Genomic DNA, 20,222 nt, shown 5'->3' with positions numbered 1-20,222 from the left:
ATCCGTCGTGCTTTAGAAGCACAACTGGCACCAAAGCATTCACTCAACTCTATTATTTAGCTTTTTGGAGATTTGTGGCTGAAATTAAACACTTTGGAAATGATAACTTCAATGTACTTTTAGATCAAAGAATATTTTAAAAGCCTGAAAGATTCATCAAGGGAACCTAAAAAAAAGGAATCATCACAGTTATAGAATGAAATACATTTTTTTTTCTCCTCTAGAGAGCAAGTGGTGAATAGATTTAAGGTAGCAGAAAAGGAACTGTTCATTTATGATGGAAATTTATTAAAGTGCTAGTGGAATTCCAGAATGGTAGATGACAAATGAGTAGTAGTCGTCTTAAAATTATTTTCATGTTTAAATATTCACCTCAGTGTCTCCAGCAAAATGCAGTCCTATCCACTGACTGAAAAAAACAGTAGCCTCTTATTCAGCAGGTATGGTTTTCAAGGAATTTGAAAAACTATTTGCAGCAAGGGAGGAAGGTAAGGAAAACTTGCTTTTCTATCTCATGCAGGGTCTAAGTTACAAAAATAGTCACACTATATTTCATCAGATGCATCACCAATAAAACAAGTTATTACACTGGAAAAATACATCACTTATTTCCACCCCAGCAACAAGCAGTTGTTCTCCAGGTCTGAGTTGCTCGACCTTATATACATGTGGTGCTGTGCTACTCAAAGGGCTCTAGTTAAACACACAAAGTGGAGGGGAGGCAAGGCATGCAGATATAAAAGCAACTACATAGTGTCTTGTCATAACTTTCTGTATTGCAAGTATTATGTTAAAAAGGACACAAAAGGATAGCTAACAATCTCCTTGAGAGGGAACAGCTGCTGCTTGATCTGGTATAAATCAAATTTTGTAACTGATACATTTTTAAAGCTTTTCTCCTTTTAAATGGTTAGTGGACTTTAAAATGAGAGTCTGATTAACATGACTCAAACTCTTTACAATCAGAAGTATTAAGAGAGTTAAAAACTGAGACCCTAGGCATTTATAATTTATAAACAATAATTACCTGATATCCATTAAGATCAGTATAGAATCTATTTTGACTGTTTATGTCAGATGAAATTCTCATTGCAAGCTCACGATTATATTCTCCTCTAATATCCACAATATTGGAAACTTGAAGAGACTGGCCTTCCAAACCTACAGGAAAAAGATGCATTTAAAAATATCTCAATTTTTAAAAAGAATTGCCAAATACATAAGAATGACTATGCTTCCAGAAACACAGTGATCTAGATTTCCCCCTCCCCCAGTTTTCCCTTTCTGTTATATTTACGCAGATATTTGAAACCAGTTCAGTTATGTACCATATGCTATAATAGTATTTCTAATTCAGTATTCCTTGAACAGACAGTTTGAAACCTTCACTAAAGTGGAACAGAAGGAATTAATGATAAGAAACAGTTTGAGTTCCAGTAAATCAGTAGGAAACAGCACACAACTGTTAAGTGCTGTCTTTAGCAGCAGCTAACATGCTCTAGCAAGACCCAGCCATCCACTTCTCCCCTTCACTCTTAGGTGGCTGTCACCATTCACAAACAAGAATGAAGTTACCAGCTTGACAGCAATTGTTCCACTAAGCAGGAAACCTGTCAGCTGCTTTAACCAAAACACAGAGAACCTTCCTTAAGGACAGTGAATTAAGAAACTGCACATAGATTTGACCACAAGCAGGTCACAAGATGCCTATTTATTAAAAGAAGGATTAAGTATTTGAAAATGCTGATAGATATTCAGTGAGATTTCTTCCTACAGTGCCTCACACTGAAATTTAAATAACTTTAATAATAACCTGGCCTTTTCAAACAGTTCAAGACACAGTTTGGAATGGAATCATACCATCATTCAGCATGATCACTTCTACCCTTTTTGTAGTCTAATGGGACTAATAATTCTGAAAAGAATTCCACCAAGCAGAACAGAGAAATGAAATATCTCCTTGTAGTCAGATGAAATTACAATGTGCTTGTCTGATGGATTGTAAACAGAAGACGGTAGAAACAGAGGGACTGATTAACCAACTTAGTCCTTTAAAACTTGAAGACAATATTTTAAAATCTTAGACACTAACTACTTTTTTTTCCAACAGTTCAACGTACATGACCCAGAGGTGTTCTTGTCAGCTTGGGCTCCTGAACTGTAAAATCTTGTGCAGGATGATACAGTACCTTTCAGTAAAATTCCTACATTCCTAAGCACACAGACAGAGGCTAGCACAACCTCTTTTCCTTTTACGCACTTTGGTCTCAAATTTTTTTAGCAGTCCTGTTTGAGAGTATGTTGGAATAGTTTCCTTAAGGTCTTTACTTTGTCAAATTCTAAAACAAAACCTCTCAACTTTTACACAATGGAATGCTGAAAGCATCACCTGCTTCAATTTTTATGCTATTATTTAGTACACAAAATGCAGTCAGGGTTGTGATTCTGTCACCTGAAGGAGGAGGATGTCAAGCTCTGTATTTGTTTCCAACAACCTTCTTATGTAAGTTCCCTCCTTGCTAAAAAGTTTAATTTACTGAAACCCAGAGACCAAAGTAACCTTCTTTTTATCTTTTTGGCAACCTAATACATCTTTAACTCAAGGTACCTTTTTTTCCTCTAAGTCCATTTTACATATTGGTCATACAAAAAAATGTGTTGAATATAAGCATGTTTCCTTAGGATCTTTGACAACAAATTAATATACAATATCTTGGTTTATATTCATAAGTAACATGATCTAGATTTTGATTTAGTATTACAGTATCAGATGAGCTGGCAATGGAATTCTGATCACTGTGTGGCAGATGGGAAAAACTAGCAACTTCAAACTTTGAAGCATACACTTACACACTTACATCCAAATCCATTTTAGTTCTAAAGAAAAAAAAATACAACTAAAAAAAAAGAAAAAAAAAATTCAAACAGATCAGTTCTGTGTGACTGTAAAGTAGGTATTGTTGGTGTTGGCAGTACTATTTTTTAAACCTAAAAGGAATACATAAAATAGCAAGGAAGACTTTCAAAATATTTATAGCTTCATTATTTGTTTTTGAAGGTGTTTAAAAAATAATTCAATGTGAGAAAATTTTAAAAACCATGAAAACCATCTTGACACCTACAGTAAAAGTAATGCTGACACAAAAATGTCTAAATTCTTTCAAGTGCTGAAAATTATAGCCAATGTTGCTGTATTTACTATAACTTTTGAAATACAAATAGATGAACAACTGAAAATCTATGTTTCCTACTTCAATTACAAAAAGATACAATCAAGCATTTTAAATCAAGTTTCTATGGGAAAACAACTTTATGCAATTGCACCATGATTTCCTCCCTCTTTTACATTTTTCACTGGCCAATTTAATCATCAAGTTTGGAAGAGTACAGAGTTTCCAAAGTTACTGTTTTACCCAAATTTTCTTGGAAATCAGTAGTGAACAGTAGAGAAATAAAAAATGAAAGCCATACTGAAGTAAAAGCAAGGAAAACTGATATGAATTTACATCCTAAGAGTCAATAAGCCCATGTTCAGTGCTGGTGCCTCTTAACAGACACAGCCTATTCCATCACAAGCTCTTCCATCAGTGAAAGGACATAAAGAGGAAGCTCGCAATAACTAAAGTATGCCTATAGTTGTGGAGTAAACCAGACTTCACTATTAATACCACTACCCAAATAACCTTACATTCTTTATGACTTCAGAGAAGATATTGTTGTACCTCAAGTAAGTTTGAGGCTATGAAAGAAAATACGTTTTTACATAATCTCCAAGATATTTCTAAAATTCTTCTTCTAATTTTTGTAATTTACAGCTACCTACAGCATTCAGATGACCAAGTAAAGTTCAGGATCCCCCTGTAGGTAATTTATACTATAATATTTCCTAATAATGAGAGGTACCTCCAGTAAATCTGTTGAGTTTAAGCATGTCAGCTTCATGACCAGCATGATGTTCAGAAAGGGATCACAGTGCACTGGACCCGGTAAATACTTTAGTCTGACAAATTCTGTACTAGTTCAGAAGTGCATTCAAACATTAAAAATACAGGTAAGATCCAAGACTGTAGTGATGAAAAATAACTGCTGAGAGAGACAGAATTTCACAACTCTTACCCTGGACTTTATACAGTCTCATGGTATGTGTCACGTGTTGGAAAAAACATACAACTTCTGAGAAAAGTCTTCCATGAGCAACTCTTATGGTAGGTGGATCTGTAAAAATATAAGGCTACAAAAAGAAAATAGGAAGTTAGAATAATTATTTTAAATGTTTTGCATAAAAGAGTGTAAATAAATCAAAGTACTTAATAAATATTAAATAGTACCTTAAGTTTTTAAACTGTTCTCTAAGTCTAGTCTAAAAACTGGTAATTAAAAAATTACTCCTAATCTGAAATTCAGAAACTTTTCTTCAAAGCCTCAATTTTCCTTTAGCTAAAACTAAGATAACCTTCACTACATATCTCACAGGTATTTTATGAGGATTAACGGATACAAGGTCTACAGTTAAACAGAGTAATGTATTAATACTGCAAACATCTGGATGGAGCTTTTCTGCTATCAAAATTATACTTGCTAACCAGTAATCAGATACTGTAGTTCCATAATCTATGGCAAATGGTTTGACTGTCTGTTTGGTTTGCTCACAGTTTGCTGTATCAGTGGTACACACTGCATGGGGAAAGCTGCCTCTTCACTGTCTTGTGGATCAGTTTGCATATCCTTTTGAAAATGAAAGAGGAAGCTTTTTCTTCATCACAAGCAGCTACAGTTGTTCAGGAGAGTCCCCTGGAATGCAAGCTAGAGCTGGGAACCATTAACAAACCTCCAGAGGGACACTGGCTTCTTATTAATGTCTCTCAAAGACTGGCAGAAGTTTCACCTATCCACATGCAAACCAAAGAGATGAAGAAAATTATTTGTCCACGTAGTTACAGTATTTTGAGTCTTGGCTAAGCAAATGATGACTTTTTTTTAAAACAGTTGATCCCAAACTGAACTGTGTACACTATACAGAAATACATGGATGGCTACAAAGGTAAAAACAGGTTAGATATTAAGTGTGTTGAAAGCCAAAAAAGAAAATATAACACCTACTACTACTACTACAAAGTAACAGCAATAATAAAGACTTAACTCAAAAAAATCCCTCAAAATACTAGGAAAACACGTTATTCAGAGGGATCTAAGCAGAAAGCTCTCAGAGTGTGGCTGTCCTCCTCCTGTATGTACCAATGTCGTAACAAGGACAGAACATGCTCTTTCTTCTCAAGCAAGGAAACCAAAGACCAAACACATCTTGAGGAAGAGACGAGATCAAGATTACATACACAGAGGCAAAACATGTCAGAGAACAAGTACCAGTACATATCATCTGTTCATCTTTGAGCAAATAACTATATGTACGTTGACAGATAATATTTCAAGAAGTATTGTATAAAAGAATAAACTGCAACTTCTGAAGACTAAAAGCTTGCCTTTCTATTTACATATTTATTCTTAAAACTTCAAACAAAACATCATTTAATAAAAGCTTGGCAGAGCTCCAAGAGGCTACTCTGCAGCTATCAACTACGGGAGTACTTTGTACAGGAGTTTGGTACAGGAATCATAGTTGCTTACACTTCAGTAAGACTGGTTGTTTTAGGGAGAGGACAGGTTTTTTCCATAGATCATCACAGCAACATTTTATCCTGTTAATCAGTATAAAACCCAAGTGAGTAAAGTCTTTTTGACTTCTTAACAATTGACATGAAATAATGATGGCATACTTCCAAGGGGTCTCATCTTATCAAGACAGACAAGAGTTACTAAGCAAAACCTATTTCCTAGCTGACAAATCCAGGAGCAGCGTAGTATTAGGAGGGTACAGAAGCCAGATGAAATAACCATCTGGGATAAAGGAAACTTGAAGACCACATCTTAGGTTAGAATTTGAGTTGGCTTTTGGTTCTTTTATCTTAACAAAAAACTGCCAAGATCAGTAAATGCAGACTGAATCTCCCCCATTCTTCTGGCAGGAGACGTTGCTATCTATCTGCTTATCTATCACACACAGCTAGAGAAGACAAACTCATTTAACCTGGTGACTACATGCTCCTAGAAGTATGTTTAGATTACCATCCCACAGACTGGATTACTGACTGGAAGGTGCAATAATCAAATCCTTCAAAATCCTACCTGCAGGGCAACATGAAGAGCTTCAAGTTAGCAATGAAGGGCTGAAACAGCAGCTAAAGAAACTCTCAGAAAATTAACTGAGATACCTGGGGTCTTCAGGCCAAGCAAATACCTTCACTAATTACTACTTAGGAGAATACTACTCACACAAACATCAGCCTATCAAATACATTCTGTTAGCAAAGTAACACGTATCTTATGGGCTTATTTCTGTTGTTTGTAAGAACACTTCTCAGTAAGGCTCTCACTGGAGCTATCCAGGATCAAACCAGCAAAATGGAGAGATGCTGGATGGGTGACAAAGGTATGCAAAAGGTTGTACTCTTATTAAAAATTACTTGAAGTAATTTTTTTAAATAGTAAAAAAAAAATCCTTGGAAAGAACGCTGTTCCATTAAGCTTGTTAGTATGAAACATGATTGTGACATTGACAAGTACCAAAATACATTGTTCCTACACAAGTAGAAAACTGAAATAAGATGCATTTAACAGCTCTCAGATTCTGGGATATTGCCTCAAACACCAAGTTTACATACTCAGTCTCCAAGCTCCATATGTAGCCTGATCAGCTCCCAGCTGAAGATAAAAGCAATCATAATTACCCTTCCGAACTATATGGAAAGAAAAGGTGATAGGAAAGAAAAGGAACTGCCATTTTGCAAATATTGTCTGAAGTTAATTATTATTTTTTAAAAAAGAGAGAAATGTACCAAAACCAGTTTGCAGGCGGCTAGTTCAGACACACTGCAGGGAAAAGGTACACATGAGTAAAGAGAGTCATAAAGGCACATGCTCTCATGTGGCTTTAGGGGTTAGACAAGTTCTTTCTGACATCAAGAGCAGAGCTATGATGCATACTCAAGTTCTCAAGGACATGTGTTGCTTCCCAATTGTTGGGCAAATGAGAAAAAACAAGAAGAAAAATGTACTGAGAGAACAGGGAAGCCTCTTAATCCGTATTTAGTGCCTAGAAAAACAAAAATCTTAGAAAGTGATTTCTTGATAGTCATCAGGAGACATACAAAGTTCAGAACCTATAAACAGACAACTGACCAGGTTTGCCATGCTGAAAACATTTCACCGAATCAGGCTTTTAAGCACCAAAACATCTTCATGCATTGAACATGAAATTATTATAGTATCACTGTAAAGATCCTTGGAGAGATGCATAGAGCCCTGTGAAACGATCATGGTCCTGGATCTGAAATATAAAGACACTTTTGATGTGGAAGTCTGACCAAAATGCAGAAATGGGCCTCCTACTACTCAGACAGAAACCACTTTCATTTCTAAGTGGAAGGAAAAAACAATGATAGAGCTATTTGCAAAACTGACTGGACAAAGCCCTGGTCTAAATTCAGTGTTTACTCTGAGAGGGAGACTGGATTAAATGACCTTCCAGAGTGAAGGGTTCTATGATTACTCAAACACTAAACCAGGAATAAAAATATCTGGATCTAATACCCAGTGGTAGTCCCAAGACTACACTTCTAAACAGTTAAAATGAATGTGACTACTGTAAAATCTGTTTCACTCAGCTCCACTGGAATGACTTCTGTTGTACAAGATTAAGTAGCCTGCTCTTGTAGGTTTTGTTTAGCCTGGAAAGCAGTATTTTCAGAAACAGGACAACAGAACTATGGGTCAAAGGGTCCAGAAACTGTTTTTCAGTACTCTTATTCAAAAGAAATACAACAGCCTTGCCTTGAAGGACAGAGTGGCGAGAGAAGTGAGCTAGAAATTTTAAGCGAGAATACTTGGAGCAAAATAATATCCCGTAGCTCCCTATGATATCTTAAAATACTTGGCATCAAACGGGGTGCCTAAGTGCCAGGGGGCAGAGACAACTGGAGAGATGCCTTCACTTAAAGGTTTACTGCCCTGCATAGAAGCTGGCATGGCATATTGCAGCCTGAAGGCATGAAGCATGGGCAGTAAGCCTTTCCCCTGTAGTCAAGTGAAGCAATGCAAACTATCTTAGCGTGGCCTAGAAATTTCTGGCAGTGCAGTACACTATTGGTGTGGAAGTCAAATAAACTATGCCTAGAGGAAAGCTTTCCAACACTGTCCGAATTGCTCTTGATATGCCTGAGATTTTAGAAAAAGAACACAAGACAAAGCCTACAGGAAAAGTTGCCTCTCAATAGCAGACTACCCTTCATTTGGAAAGGTTTGAGATTATACTGCGTTGGGGTGGTGGGGAATAAAAATCAAATACTATGAGCTCTGGAGCACTGAGTTTTAAGTATTACTTGGCAGAAGAAGATGGTTGTCACTTTAATACTTTTGTCTCCAAAACCAACCCACCCAATAAGGGGGCAGATTTTTAGATGACAGACACAATGTCTGCGAAAAATACATAGCACCAAGGAAAGAACAGAGACTGATTCTTGAATATTTTGAGTACCTGCCAGGTAGCGGTGCTTGCGTACTTGTCTTTTCTTGCTATCAGGCATGCAAAAACAGGACAAGCATTGAAAATAAGGCTGCTATGCTTGAATGAAGGTCCTCTACCCTTTTGAGAGGTCAGATCTGAAGACAGATCCAGCAGGATACTCTAAATGGATAGTCTCTCTCCTTTTGGGCAGTGGAACACCCCAAGCTCATTTATAAAAATGCAGAAAGATACCATTATATTTTGCTTAGTTTTGAAGGCCAGGCATTAGGACAACTCAGATATGTGTTCTTCTGTGAGAAGTAGAAGCAAGAGGTAACCCTGACGTATTAAAAAAGGACCTGTCTCAAAAACAGTTTTTTGAAGATAGTAGCAGCCTCTGCAGCTATGCAAGTCAGAGATCACCATCAGTAAAGGAAGTCCAACCATGGAGATAAAGTGTGAAGAGGAAAAAAAGGAGAAAAGCTCTAGCACTAGAGATCCTGTGGGACAAAAAAAAATATGCAGTATATTTTCTTGTATATTCTGTTAGTACATAAGTACATACAGCAACTCATACACACATGCATAGACACAGCTGCCTGAGGGAGAATCGCAGCTTCCCAGTCTGGGTCTATCAAAGAAATCCACTTTGATTCTGAAAAATTTATCTGTAAAACAAGAAAATGAACCACTCACATTGATCCCCCAAACACTTCAGCATCTGACTCCTTGGGAAAAAAAACCTGTTTTTTTCTATTCCTTATCGATACTGAGCAGGCTTGTAAGTAGAGCATCACATACTAGCTCTTCTTGAACACACGGAAGAAAATACAGACATCTAACCATTTCAAAGTTTATTGAATACTGATTTGCCCCTTCCCCAGATCTAACAAGTTTACAGAGTTGGTCATCCTTCACAAAATCACCAGAGATACAATCATGTTTTGCCTGCATAGGCAGGATGCTTTTGTTTACATTTGTTGTGAGGTCCAAGGTAGTCCCGTCCTTCCAAACCTTGATAACATTGTCAATAAGTTAAGCAGCACAGACATTTTAAAAAATTAAGATACTGCCTGTCTTTTTCGCTGGTACCTTGCTTTTGTTCTGTTTTGCAAAAAATACAAAGACACAATAGGAGCACTGCCTCATCTCCAGAGCTGCAGCATGGAGCATCTGCTCTGTGTTATTGTCCTGGACTTCACACCAGTGTCCTGACTCAAGGCTGCCACTGAGCTACTTTGACACTTGAGAGACAGGAGGGACAGAATCATTAGGAATGAGTGAACCCTGTTGAACGTAAATCACACAAACAATTACGCGACTAAATATACTAAAAGCTTTAAAACTGCCAGCTCACAGATATGAAAATACGAGTTTCTAGGAGAGAATACTAAAAGGAAAGAAAACTGTTCTGTCTACTTTCAGACTGATCCACACATATAACAACAACAAAAACCAGAATGATTACTCTTGCCTATTTCCTGAACTGGTAAACATCAAACTCCAAGCTTGCTTTATGGAAGCAACTTAAGTTTTCCTAGGAGAAACTGGGCAGAAGAAATATTCTGCAAACTAACTAGCTTCTTTAAAGTGTTCATTATTTCACCATATCCTTTCCAAAGTTGTACAGTAGATTCTCCATTATAATTAAGTCAGTGTAAGAACACTGTCCTTTCTGAATTTCCAATTTGAAAACTAATAGGAGTATGCTGTTGCCCTCCAATAATTATGTAGCTAAAAATACTGATAACCCTAGACAAGTATAATAAATCAGAATAGTTGCTTGCTACTCTGTCATTATATTCATCACTTGGGACTCAGTATCTTAATTACTATATTAAACTACATATGCTAATATCAGCTAAAAAAGTACTACACTCTGAACTGGAAGCTGCTCATTCACAATAAAGAAATCTGAAGAATCAGAAAAGTGAAGAAGTGCAGAAATGAATCAGTATGTCCTATACAATCACCACAGGAAGTGAAAGTGAACTTATTTTACTGATAGCAAATGTTCACATCTCACTAGATTTCTTGCAAAGCGTACCTTAAATATTCTGTATATTTTTAAACTTTCAAAGTAAAGCTGTGTTTTTACTCAAATCTAGGGTTATGAAGTCCTGCCAATCATTTCAATAACAGTGTCATTATTTTTAGCCACATAGCCATATTTCAGGGTTGGGGAATACTAGCTCTTCCAATCTGTCTTTGCAGAATGCTTCACTTCAAGATTAGAATCTCTCTGCAAATGGAAGACTTACCTTGGCATCTCCATCAGGTAAGAAGAGATAAGCTCCACTTTTATCCCGGTTACTTGTAGTTCCATACCAAGCAAACTCCACCTTCATTGGATGATTTTTACCATCTTCTTTGGTATTTATTTTCTAAGGACAAAGGATCATGTTTGAAATAGTTGACACATTTGGGTTTCCACAAATAAGAACAGAAGTTCTTGAAAAAGTAAAACATAGTGTTCTGAAATATAATGCAACACACCTCCAGTAATCCAGACATTCCAGAAAACCACAGTTTCATGTAGGAATTTTCTAATATTATATTATCCATAGAATTCTGCATTTCTTTTATCTTGAATAGTCTGTCTGGCTTCTCCTGCCTACTATTCCTCGTGTATATATTATAGTCTGCTAAAACTGCTTCTGAATTCTCAACTTCCAAAAGCTGGTAAACTGCAAGTCCCAGAGGTGGTAGATGCGCCACAAAAGAGACCTGTTGGGAGCAAAGAAGAAGCCATTATTAAAAATATCAAAGTATCAACTTTTTATACTAAATTTATGCTCACATTAACTCCTTTTACTTCATAGTAGCTCAAGTTGTGTTATGTTTTCGTAGAAACTATGTGGACAACACAAAGATGTTTCAGCTATCACTGAGCACTGCTTATGCAGCATCAGAGCCTTCTCTGCTTCTCATGCTGCCACAGCAGCAAGGAGGATGGGGGTGCACAAGAAGTTGACAAAATAGCTATTGAGAAGCACTTTATCAATTAGATAAATCATGTTTTTTAGGGCATCCCCTTCATTGCCCTCCATTATTTCCAGAATAAATGCAGCTAGTACATTAAATCCTTGACAACAGCCAACAGATTTATTCCACCTGGCATAAGCCAGCAAAATACATTTTAATAGGACTTGATCTTGCTCTGCCTCCTGGGAGGGGACACAGCTGGGACAGCCAACCCCAAGCGGCCAAAGACATACTGCAGACCATATGGCATTGTGCTCAGCACCAAATCTGGGAGAAGGAGAAAGATGGGACATAGGTAGTGATGGTGTTTGTCTTCCCAAGTAACAGTTACATGTGATAGAGCGCTGCTGCCCTGGAGATGGCTGAACAGCTGTGGGCCCATGGGAAGTGGTGAATGAATCCCTTGTTCTGCTTTGCTTGCATACATGGCTTTTTCTTTACCTATTAAACGGTATTTATTTCAATCACTGAATTTTCTCACTGTTACCCTTCCAGTTCTCTCCCCCATCTCACTGGGGAAAGTAAGCAACTGGCTGTGTAGGGCTGAGCTGCTTACTAGGGTTAATCCACAACTGAAGGACAATTGAAGACACTTATTGAATTATCTTCACAGGAATATTATCACAAAACAAGTTCAATTTAGCTGCCAAGTCACAATCAATCAGACTAAGAATTTCAGCCCGAAAGTGACACAGTACTATTACAATAATACAGTAATATTATATCACTAAGAATTTAACAAAATACAGTTTCTGATGTGTGATCATTGAGGACAATGTTCTATAATGACATATGATTCAAAAATTTGCAGAAACTTTGTTTAAAACCAAAAACGAGATGTGGACTCAAAGTCATCTGTCTAGCCTGAGTAGAAGAGTAACAGAGATTACTACCTAGCCTCAATATCTGGAAGACACACACACACACACCAAAAAAAAAAAAATAAAAAAAAAAAAAAATCAAAGAAAAAAACCAACCAGAATCTAACTACTTAAGCCATTACACTTATAAAATCATCCAGCTTGGAGTGCTTGAGCACATACAGATTGTGACTGTGTGTATAGATTATCACTTGAAGGATGAAAGTGTTTTAGAAAGGTAGGGGAAAAGACACATACTCAGTATTTTGTATTCATGCAGCTGAAACTGAACTTTTAAATGTTACATACACCATATCACAAAAGTTTAATAACTTAGCAATTTAAGAAACATTCATGCTAAATATACAAGGTGTTTTTTCCTTAAAATGACTGAATTAATGGCGTTATCTACAGAAAACAGAATTGCGAATATTTGAAGTACACTTTCTGTTTTCTTCTAACTGTGAAGCTACATCTGTCAAAAAAAGACCTCAATGCTTTTACTTAAGAGTAGCATACCTGATATGCTTCATGTGATACTGTAGTTGCTCCATCCCAAATAGCACTGATCTGGACAACAACAGCTCTTCCCAAAGGAGATAATAATTTAACTCTGGGTGAATTCACATTGACTGAAACAACTGAAAATCGCTCTTGTTCCGTAGGATTATATATCAAAAGATACCTGCAAAAACATATTTGCCAAATTATCTTTTGGCAAGCAAGATTCCTCCTTCAGGTTTAATATTATTGCACATAAATTTTACAAACAAAGCATTAAAACAAAGTTAGAACAATAGTACATACCACAACAAATAAATATGCAAAACATAACTGGGAAACAACGGATATTTAACATCGATTGTTGGCAGATCTTCTTTTCTTAATGCTATTATTTTCCAAGCTATTTTGAAAATACGTTATAATAAAAATATATCAGTTTGCCATCTTAGCTCCTGAAGTACTGTTATTAACAGTTGCAAGCAGAGTTGAGACATTTAAAGGCATTTAAAATGTATCTTTCAGGCCAAACTATTAAATTCTTATGCACAGTTGCTTTTCCTTTAACATCATTTAGAAACAATGAAGTAATGAACAAAACCTGCTATGCATATATTTATCAGATACTCTTTAAAGCAACTAGTTTCTCTCTGCTATAAGGGAAAGTTCAAAATTTTTTAAATTATAATTTACAAAAATTGCCTATGGTAACTGCCTGCATATACGTAGACATCTTTTTATAATGTACATATGGAATAAATAGTTTTAATGTAACCTTATGTCTGTTCTTCCATTTGAACACAGATTGTGTTACTAACTGAAAAAAATTAACCCTGAAACTGAATAGAGTAACTTTATTAGCCTATATATACACATACTTTTTTTTTTAAGAGGTTTGTATATTTTAAGGTATAGAAAAATAGAATTACACTAGAACATTTGTGCCTTATGTATCTGCAGGACTATCACTGTACTTCTTGTCTTTTCAATGCCAAGCTCAAAGCATTCACTATTTACAACTGCTCCCTGAAGTTTCCCTCTGTTCATTTCGTCCTTTAAAAAAAATTGCCTTTAACAATGAAAAATGTTCTTGCCAAAATTCCTAATAACTTCTCAGACACACAGCAGAACCAATATTCTATCTGCAACCTCCTTGACCCTTCCCACAGTAAAACATGGTTTACTTCTTCATGAAATATCCTGCACCAGTTTTTATGACATCCACTTCTTACTTATGAAATCACTCCTTCAGCTTTTCTTCAAAGTAGATTATCCTCATTCTCTGCTGTTCTCTATGAAGATTCCTGAGGGTTTTGTCAGTGGTTTTCTTTCTTTTCCTTTCACATCTTAGCCTTCAAATTCAATCACCACCTTCACAGATGAAATCACTTCATCTAGAATTGTCTCCTTTCACCCAAACTAGAAATCTCATTCTGTCACTTGGGTCTTTAACTTACACATCACCTGTAGCTTGAACCTCTTCAATAATCTCACATTCTGACTGTAAGTCTTCCAGGTTCCTTACCGATAAATTTAGATGCTCTGTTCTCCATTATTCACTAGCCTGGCACTTCTGCTAACAAGTTACTGACATAGCTAATGCATAGCTAAACACTTTAAACTCTTCTCTTTTCCAACATCAGCTCTAAACAGACTGAGGGTAGTAGCCCTCTTCCACACACATGCCAGAGGAGAGTGAGGTTGCCCTGACACCATAAAGTCTGGCTGGCAGCAGACAGAAGTGCTGAGATGATACTTTGGAAATAATGAAACAGCAAAATTTCACAGCTGAGAAGCAGCAATAAACTGCTTAGAGTTAATAAGGAAGTACAAATTTAACTCCTCCTTTATTCTGAGGGAGAAGACTTTACACAATTTCAGTGTAAAATCAGAGAGACTAAGTTAACCCACCACTAAACTACGAAAGCAACACAGACAAAACACAAAAATTATTCCTTCTTCTCCATACTACTGAAAAATCTCACCTACTTCCTTTCCATCCCATATTTTGATTCTTTTTTGCAACACTAGCTTAATTTTAACAAATGCAGCTTTGCTCTATGCATACTCAGAATCCTTGTGAATCCTAGCGAAGCTACCACCGCCCCCTTATCTGTCATTGGCTCCCTCTTTTTTCTGTATCAAACTTAGGCTGTTCAATTTCATAGCCCTTCACCACTACCCTATTCCCTCACAATCACTAGGAAAGGTCAACTGCAACTTCTCACTAGTTGAATAATGTAAAATCGGAGGCTATATTAGCTTTTTCTATCAGAATCTTTGCATTACCTGCCATAAAAAAAATAAAAGATCTTTCCATAAAAATTATATTTCCTTTAACTCCCTAGATGAAAATTCCTGTGCTGAAAGTCACAACTTTGGTGCATAACTACTATTTTCCTTGCATATTCGTGCATCTAACTATGGTTAAATTGCCTTGTATCACAACAAAAAGCACTTTAGGATGCTCTTTTTGCCCTGTTTCATGTTCAAGACTCCTAGGTTACTAAACAACACATCGTTAATCATATTCTTGGACAGCTTTCAGAGTCTTTAAGAACTTGAGGGAGACTAAGCAAGAACCTCCCCTGGACTTCAATAGGTGATTTTACACCTCTGCTTAACTTAGGATGTCTTATTTTGGATAAGATTTTAATTAAAATCTTAATGTAACTTTTTGGCAACAATTGCGAGGTAAAACCAAACTAAACCAACACTGCTCTCTGTGTAGATTCCTTAAAAAGTAGGAAGAAAAAAAAAAAGTGAAATACTTTAAAAACTTCTCATATACTGGGAAAGAAGTGTAAGAACAGTGTCAGAAACAATACAGATCTAAGAGATGATCCAATACGAAAACTCAGAATAAATCACCATTCTCATCAACAGAATATTACAAAAATCCTTTATTTTTTTCTGTAAGGTGGAATTCCTCAATTCTTATGCCTCTAAATAAAATGTTAGCTTATGCATTCCATTTATTTCTAGTAATGCTACACATCCTCATTAAATTTCAATTTTCTGCCAAACAAATGACATATTAATGTAAAAATATTTCCAGAAACTTTGTTCATTTCCTGTTGATATAAATATGTTTCACAATCTTAATTAGCTGCATGACAAATTTACCCATGATAAAAGACCTGAGGAACTGCCATATTTTCATTATATTTCTGTAGACTATATATATATATGTATATATATATATGTATATATATTTTACGTTTGGATAAAACAAAGCTCTTGTTGTACCAAGGTACATATGCTTTACACCTTGAATCAATTTATTATAAGTACATTATGTGTATGCTGAGTAAGAAGGCAGTCGAATTAAGCTAGTAAAGACAGGGCAGTTTTTCAGCATTTGAAATACAGGAATTTTGCCCAGATGCTAGTATTTTGTTTTCAAATTTTATTTCAGCAGGACTTAGGCATTTATACTCCATAAGATATAATTCTTGTGCATATACAAAAGCACTGATTAATGTAATTAGATCACATTACTTCTGAAGTATCATTCAGCTCCCACCCTTAGATAACATCCCACTACCTTTATTTAGACTTCTATATGAAATAAAAGAGCCTAAGCTGTATCATTACAAAAGAAGTCCTCCACAAATGTAGAATACAACTGCTGTTGTTACATTGCACAGAGAAGCTACTTGACAACATCTAAAGGTTCTCTATTCCAGATTTTAAGGCAAAAACATGAACATTACTGTCTTTCAGAAGCAGCAAGCAATTAGTTTCCTTTCATTATTCAGATTACTGGTCTTTGACAACACCATCAAAAAAACTACAAAACCTCACATCTTTGTCCAAATAAAGGATGAGGGGTTGTGCTGGTTTGACTGAAAATGGGTTAACTTTCTTCATGGAGTTAGAAACCTTTCTTCTTTATAGCTAGCACAGTCATTATTTGGACATAGTTTGAGAACAAGAAGATGATAACCTGGGACACTGTCAGTGTTTTTAATTGCTCTGGTCTGAGAGCCAAGGACATTCTGAGCACTCTGCCCACAGGTGTGAGCGACCAAGGAAGGGGGGCATGGATGGGGCAGAGCTTGACTGACATCCAGACTGATCAGTAAGACTATTCCATCCCATTAGTGTCACGTTTTAGATATAAGGAGATTTGGGCCTTCCACTTTTTTCTCTCTTCTGCTCTAGCTATCTGGGTTGCAGCCAGGGGAGTTTCAATCGGGACATTTAGTTTGGCTTTTTGCCATTTTGCAGAGGCTGCTGGGTTTTTCTGCCTTTTTCCCTTTTTTTTTTTTTCTCTTTTGGGATCAGCTGTTGGGACCGTGTGTGGCTTCCTGGTACTGGCTGCTTGGTGTGGACAGAGTTCATGGGGAATTGCCTTGAATAACTTTTATTTCTATTTTATATATATATATATAGTAGTGTATTAGTATTTTGTTATTTTATTAAACTGTGTTTATCTCAATCCAAGTTTCTCCATTCCCTTTTGATTCTCTCCCTTATTAGGGGGATGGGGGAGGGAATGTGCGAGTAGCTATTGTGGTTGTATTGGTAGCTCAGGCTAAACCACAACAGGGGTTTTAATGCCTACTTGTAAAATTCAGATTAAAAATTTTACTCAAAATATTTTAGTTTAGAAACACCATTACGGCCAAGTGTCAGCCGCCATTTCTTTTGCATATTCAAGATATTAAGGAATTCTGAAACTATTTTAATATACACAGTATTGAAACAAAGGAAATCATATAACTTTCTACAAATAAAACCATGGCAAATTTACTCACAAAGAGACCACATATTCCACCCGTGCACTAGGAGCAGGAGTAAACAGGTCTCAGCCCCTCAAAAAATGAGATACATGTGCAGATTTTAGCTTTTAATCCTAAACTGGACGCATCTCCGATGTGCAAATATTTGTGGTTTTAGAAAAGCAGATCCTGCCACCTGCTTTTCAGTCAGTTTTGGAAAGATATACCTAGAATTTTTTTACCCCACACTTTTCTGGGTCTCTGAAACCCAGAACGAGTATATTTTATTCATACAAGCATGGTCTTTTTGCCTATATAGCCTACTATATGCCATTAATAAACCCTTCTATCAAACACATACATTCAAGAGTCAAAGAATATTTTGACTAGTCTTTCCTATAGTAAGGATTTAACTTACTGTGAAACATTTTCAGCCAGAGCTAAAAAAAAGCCATTCCCCATTCTTATTTCAAGTAATTTCTTTACGGAGTTATCAAGAAAGTATTTAAACCAGTGTACCTATATCCATGGGCAAAATACAAATAAAGCAAATTCAGATCACTAACAACTTAAATCTCTGTCTCCTAAAAGAACACTATTCCAAATTTTGTTTCTTAAAATGAAAAGTGACAGTATTTTGGACCACTGCTCATTTAGCTTCACTGATGTGCATAAACATTTGGGCATACATATATGGAGATACATACACACATGTACTGGTAACACCTACAACACAATTATAATTTTCTTTTAAAGTTCATTCAATGCTGTCTTCACAAATTATGCATTCAACTAATGTGAGAAACCAGAACTCATTATTAGTAAATATTAGAGGATAATCCGTGACAAAGAATTATTCAGAAAAGCACCTCTTCAAGGCACTTGGACTCACAGTAGTTTAGGACAACAGCTTTTATTGCTCAGTGGAACACATTTATTCAAGTTTGCTTTGAGAACCAGTTCCCTGAGGCACTTGATCTCAGACTGATCAGTTTTACTAGAAACTCTCTGATGAACCTTTGCAGAGAGATAAGAGCATTCCCCATTGTAGCTCATCAGAACCAGTTCTCTGGGCACATATGCAGAAGTTCAACACAAAGTTACAGGAACAGCACCTATGAAGATGGTTAGTTTCTTTCCCTCTTCTATTACAGAGGCTAAGCCAAAAACCAGCTAGGTGGTAAAAAAAAAACAAACAAACAAAACTGCTACAAGTACATCCAAAATTGAGAAAAGATACAAGCCACAAAAACAAATCATATACTATGTCAACAGTCTTCCACTGAAGAACAAAAAAGAATCTAAGTATGTAAGTTCTCATGAAACGTCAAAGGTGGGGGGAGTGAAAGGGAGAGGAAAATAATGAATACACATTAAAATGCTTTAAGCCCTAAAGAAAATAACTGAAGTAACTCTGCATATGTTAAAAATCACCAGAAGGACTGGTGGGTTAGAAACCAGAATTCAACTAGAAAATGGTTCTGACATGTCAGCATTTGATGGACTTTGATGAACTAAGATTCTGGCATTCTAAACAAAACTGAAATTCTCTAAGCAAAATCATCTCACTGGGATGATAAAACAATAAAAGCTCCAGACATCAAATGGGGGACCAGGAGAGAATCAAAACCATTCCATATCTCAAAATATACTTTGAAAGATGCAAGAGTCAGTAGATAGTAACATTGTTTAATTAGTAAATACTGATGTGTATGAGGTGGAAACAAACTGGAGATTAGTATTGAAACTCCATAAAGCACTGCTTGACATGGCAGCCACTGAAAAATACTATTAAAAAAACTGAATTACGTTACTTCTGCTGTAAATTGGAGTCTTAAGAAAAAAAGAAAAGCCTGAGAAAGCTAGAATCATCAAAAATCAGAACCACGACTATCTACTTAAAACAGATATTTATCTGTGCATTGCAAACACATACAACCTCCCATGAAGAAAAGAGTTACAACTTCCTTGCACTGAAGCCCAAGAAAACACGTAGTAGAGACTTACTTTTCTAAACTTTTAACACAGAAGAAAACTAAAAAATAACTGGACTACAAAAATCACTTGTGTTATTTAAAAAGTTCTCATTGCTTCAGAGGGCCATAAGAAAAAACTTCGAGCAAAAAATACCATAACAATTCCTTTTTCTTAAGAGGAAAATCTCTGCTGAATATGTATTCAAAACCCTAGGTTAGGAAAAGAAAAAGTTATATCAAGTTACTTAGTTATGTTCAAAGCTCTTATGGTCTTTCACATAATAGTCAAGGCCTCCTTAGTCTGATTAGTATGATTAAAGTGACATGTTAAGTACAGGTACCCTCATCCAGTTTTTTCCATATCTGGTCAAGTTTGCATGTATTTCTGCTATGAATTACTAAAGATGGAAGGAGTCTACAAACTAATCATTCTGAAAACAGATGACATATAAATGCCATATATACAACCTGAATTGTCCCTTAATCAACATTTTTTTTTTTAATTCCCCTCCCTACCCTCAAAAAAGGGGATTCAGGACACCATCTGGAATCATCTGGTCATGCTGGTCTTCTAGAATAAGTAGACATTTCCTAATATCTCAAACCATGCTCT

At 36.0% G+C, this 20,222-nt stretch overlaps 1 protein-coding gene across 1 annotated transcript in view; it reads right to left on the bottom strand.

The window, feature by feature from the left end:
• MAN2A1 (mannosidase alpha class 2A member 1) overlaps nt 1-20,222 on the bottom strand; it is a gene marked incomplete at its 3' end in the record, with an annotated part of 106,902 nt that overhangs the window by 19,458 nt on the left and 67,222 nt on the right. The window contains exons 13-17 of the mRNA XM_080362024.1: nt 12,925-13,090; nt 11,057-11,287; nt 10,822-10,944; nt 4,117-4,231; nt 1,028-1,161 (exon numbers count right to left, since the gene is read on the bottom strand). Coding sequence (XP_080218150.1) covers nt 1,028-1,161; nt 4,117-4,231; nt 10,822-10,944; nt 11,057-11,287; nt 12,925-13,090 — 769 coding nt within the window. The remainder of the gene's footprint in view (nt 1-1,027; nt 1,162-4,116; nt 4,232-10,821; nt 10,945-11,056; nt 11,288-12,924; nt 13,091-20,222) is intronic.

This window comes from Nesoenas mayeri, assembly GCF_963082525.1.
Source record: "Nesoenas mayeri genome assembly, chromosome: Z".
Lineage (NCBI taxonomy): Eukaryota > Metazoa > Chordata > Aves > Columbiformes > Columbidae > Nesoenas > Nesoenas mayeri.
The sequence above is the reverse complement of the archived record's forward strand: the minus strand, read 5'-3'. Positions and strand labels throughout refer to the sequence as shown.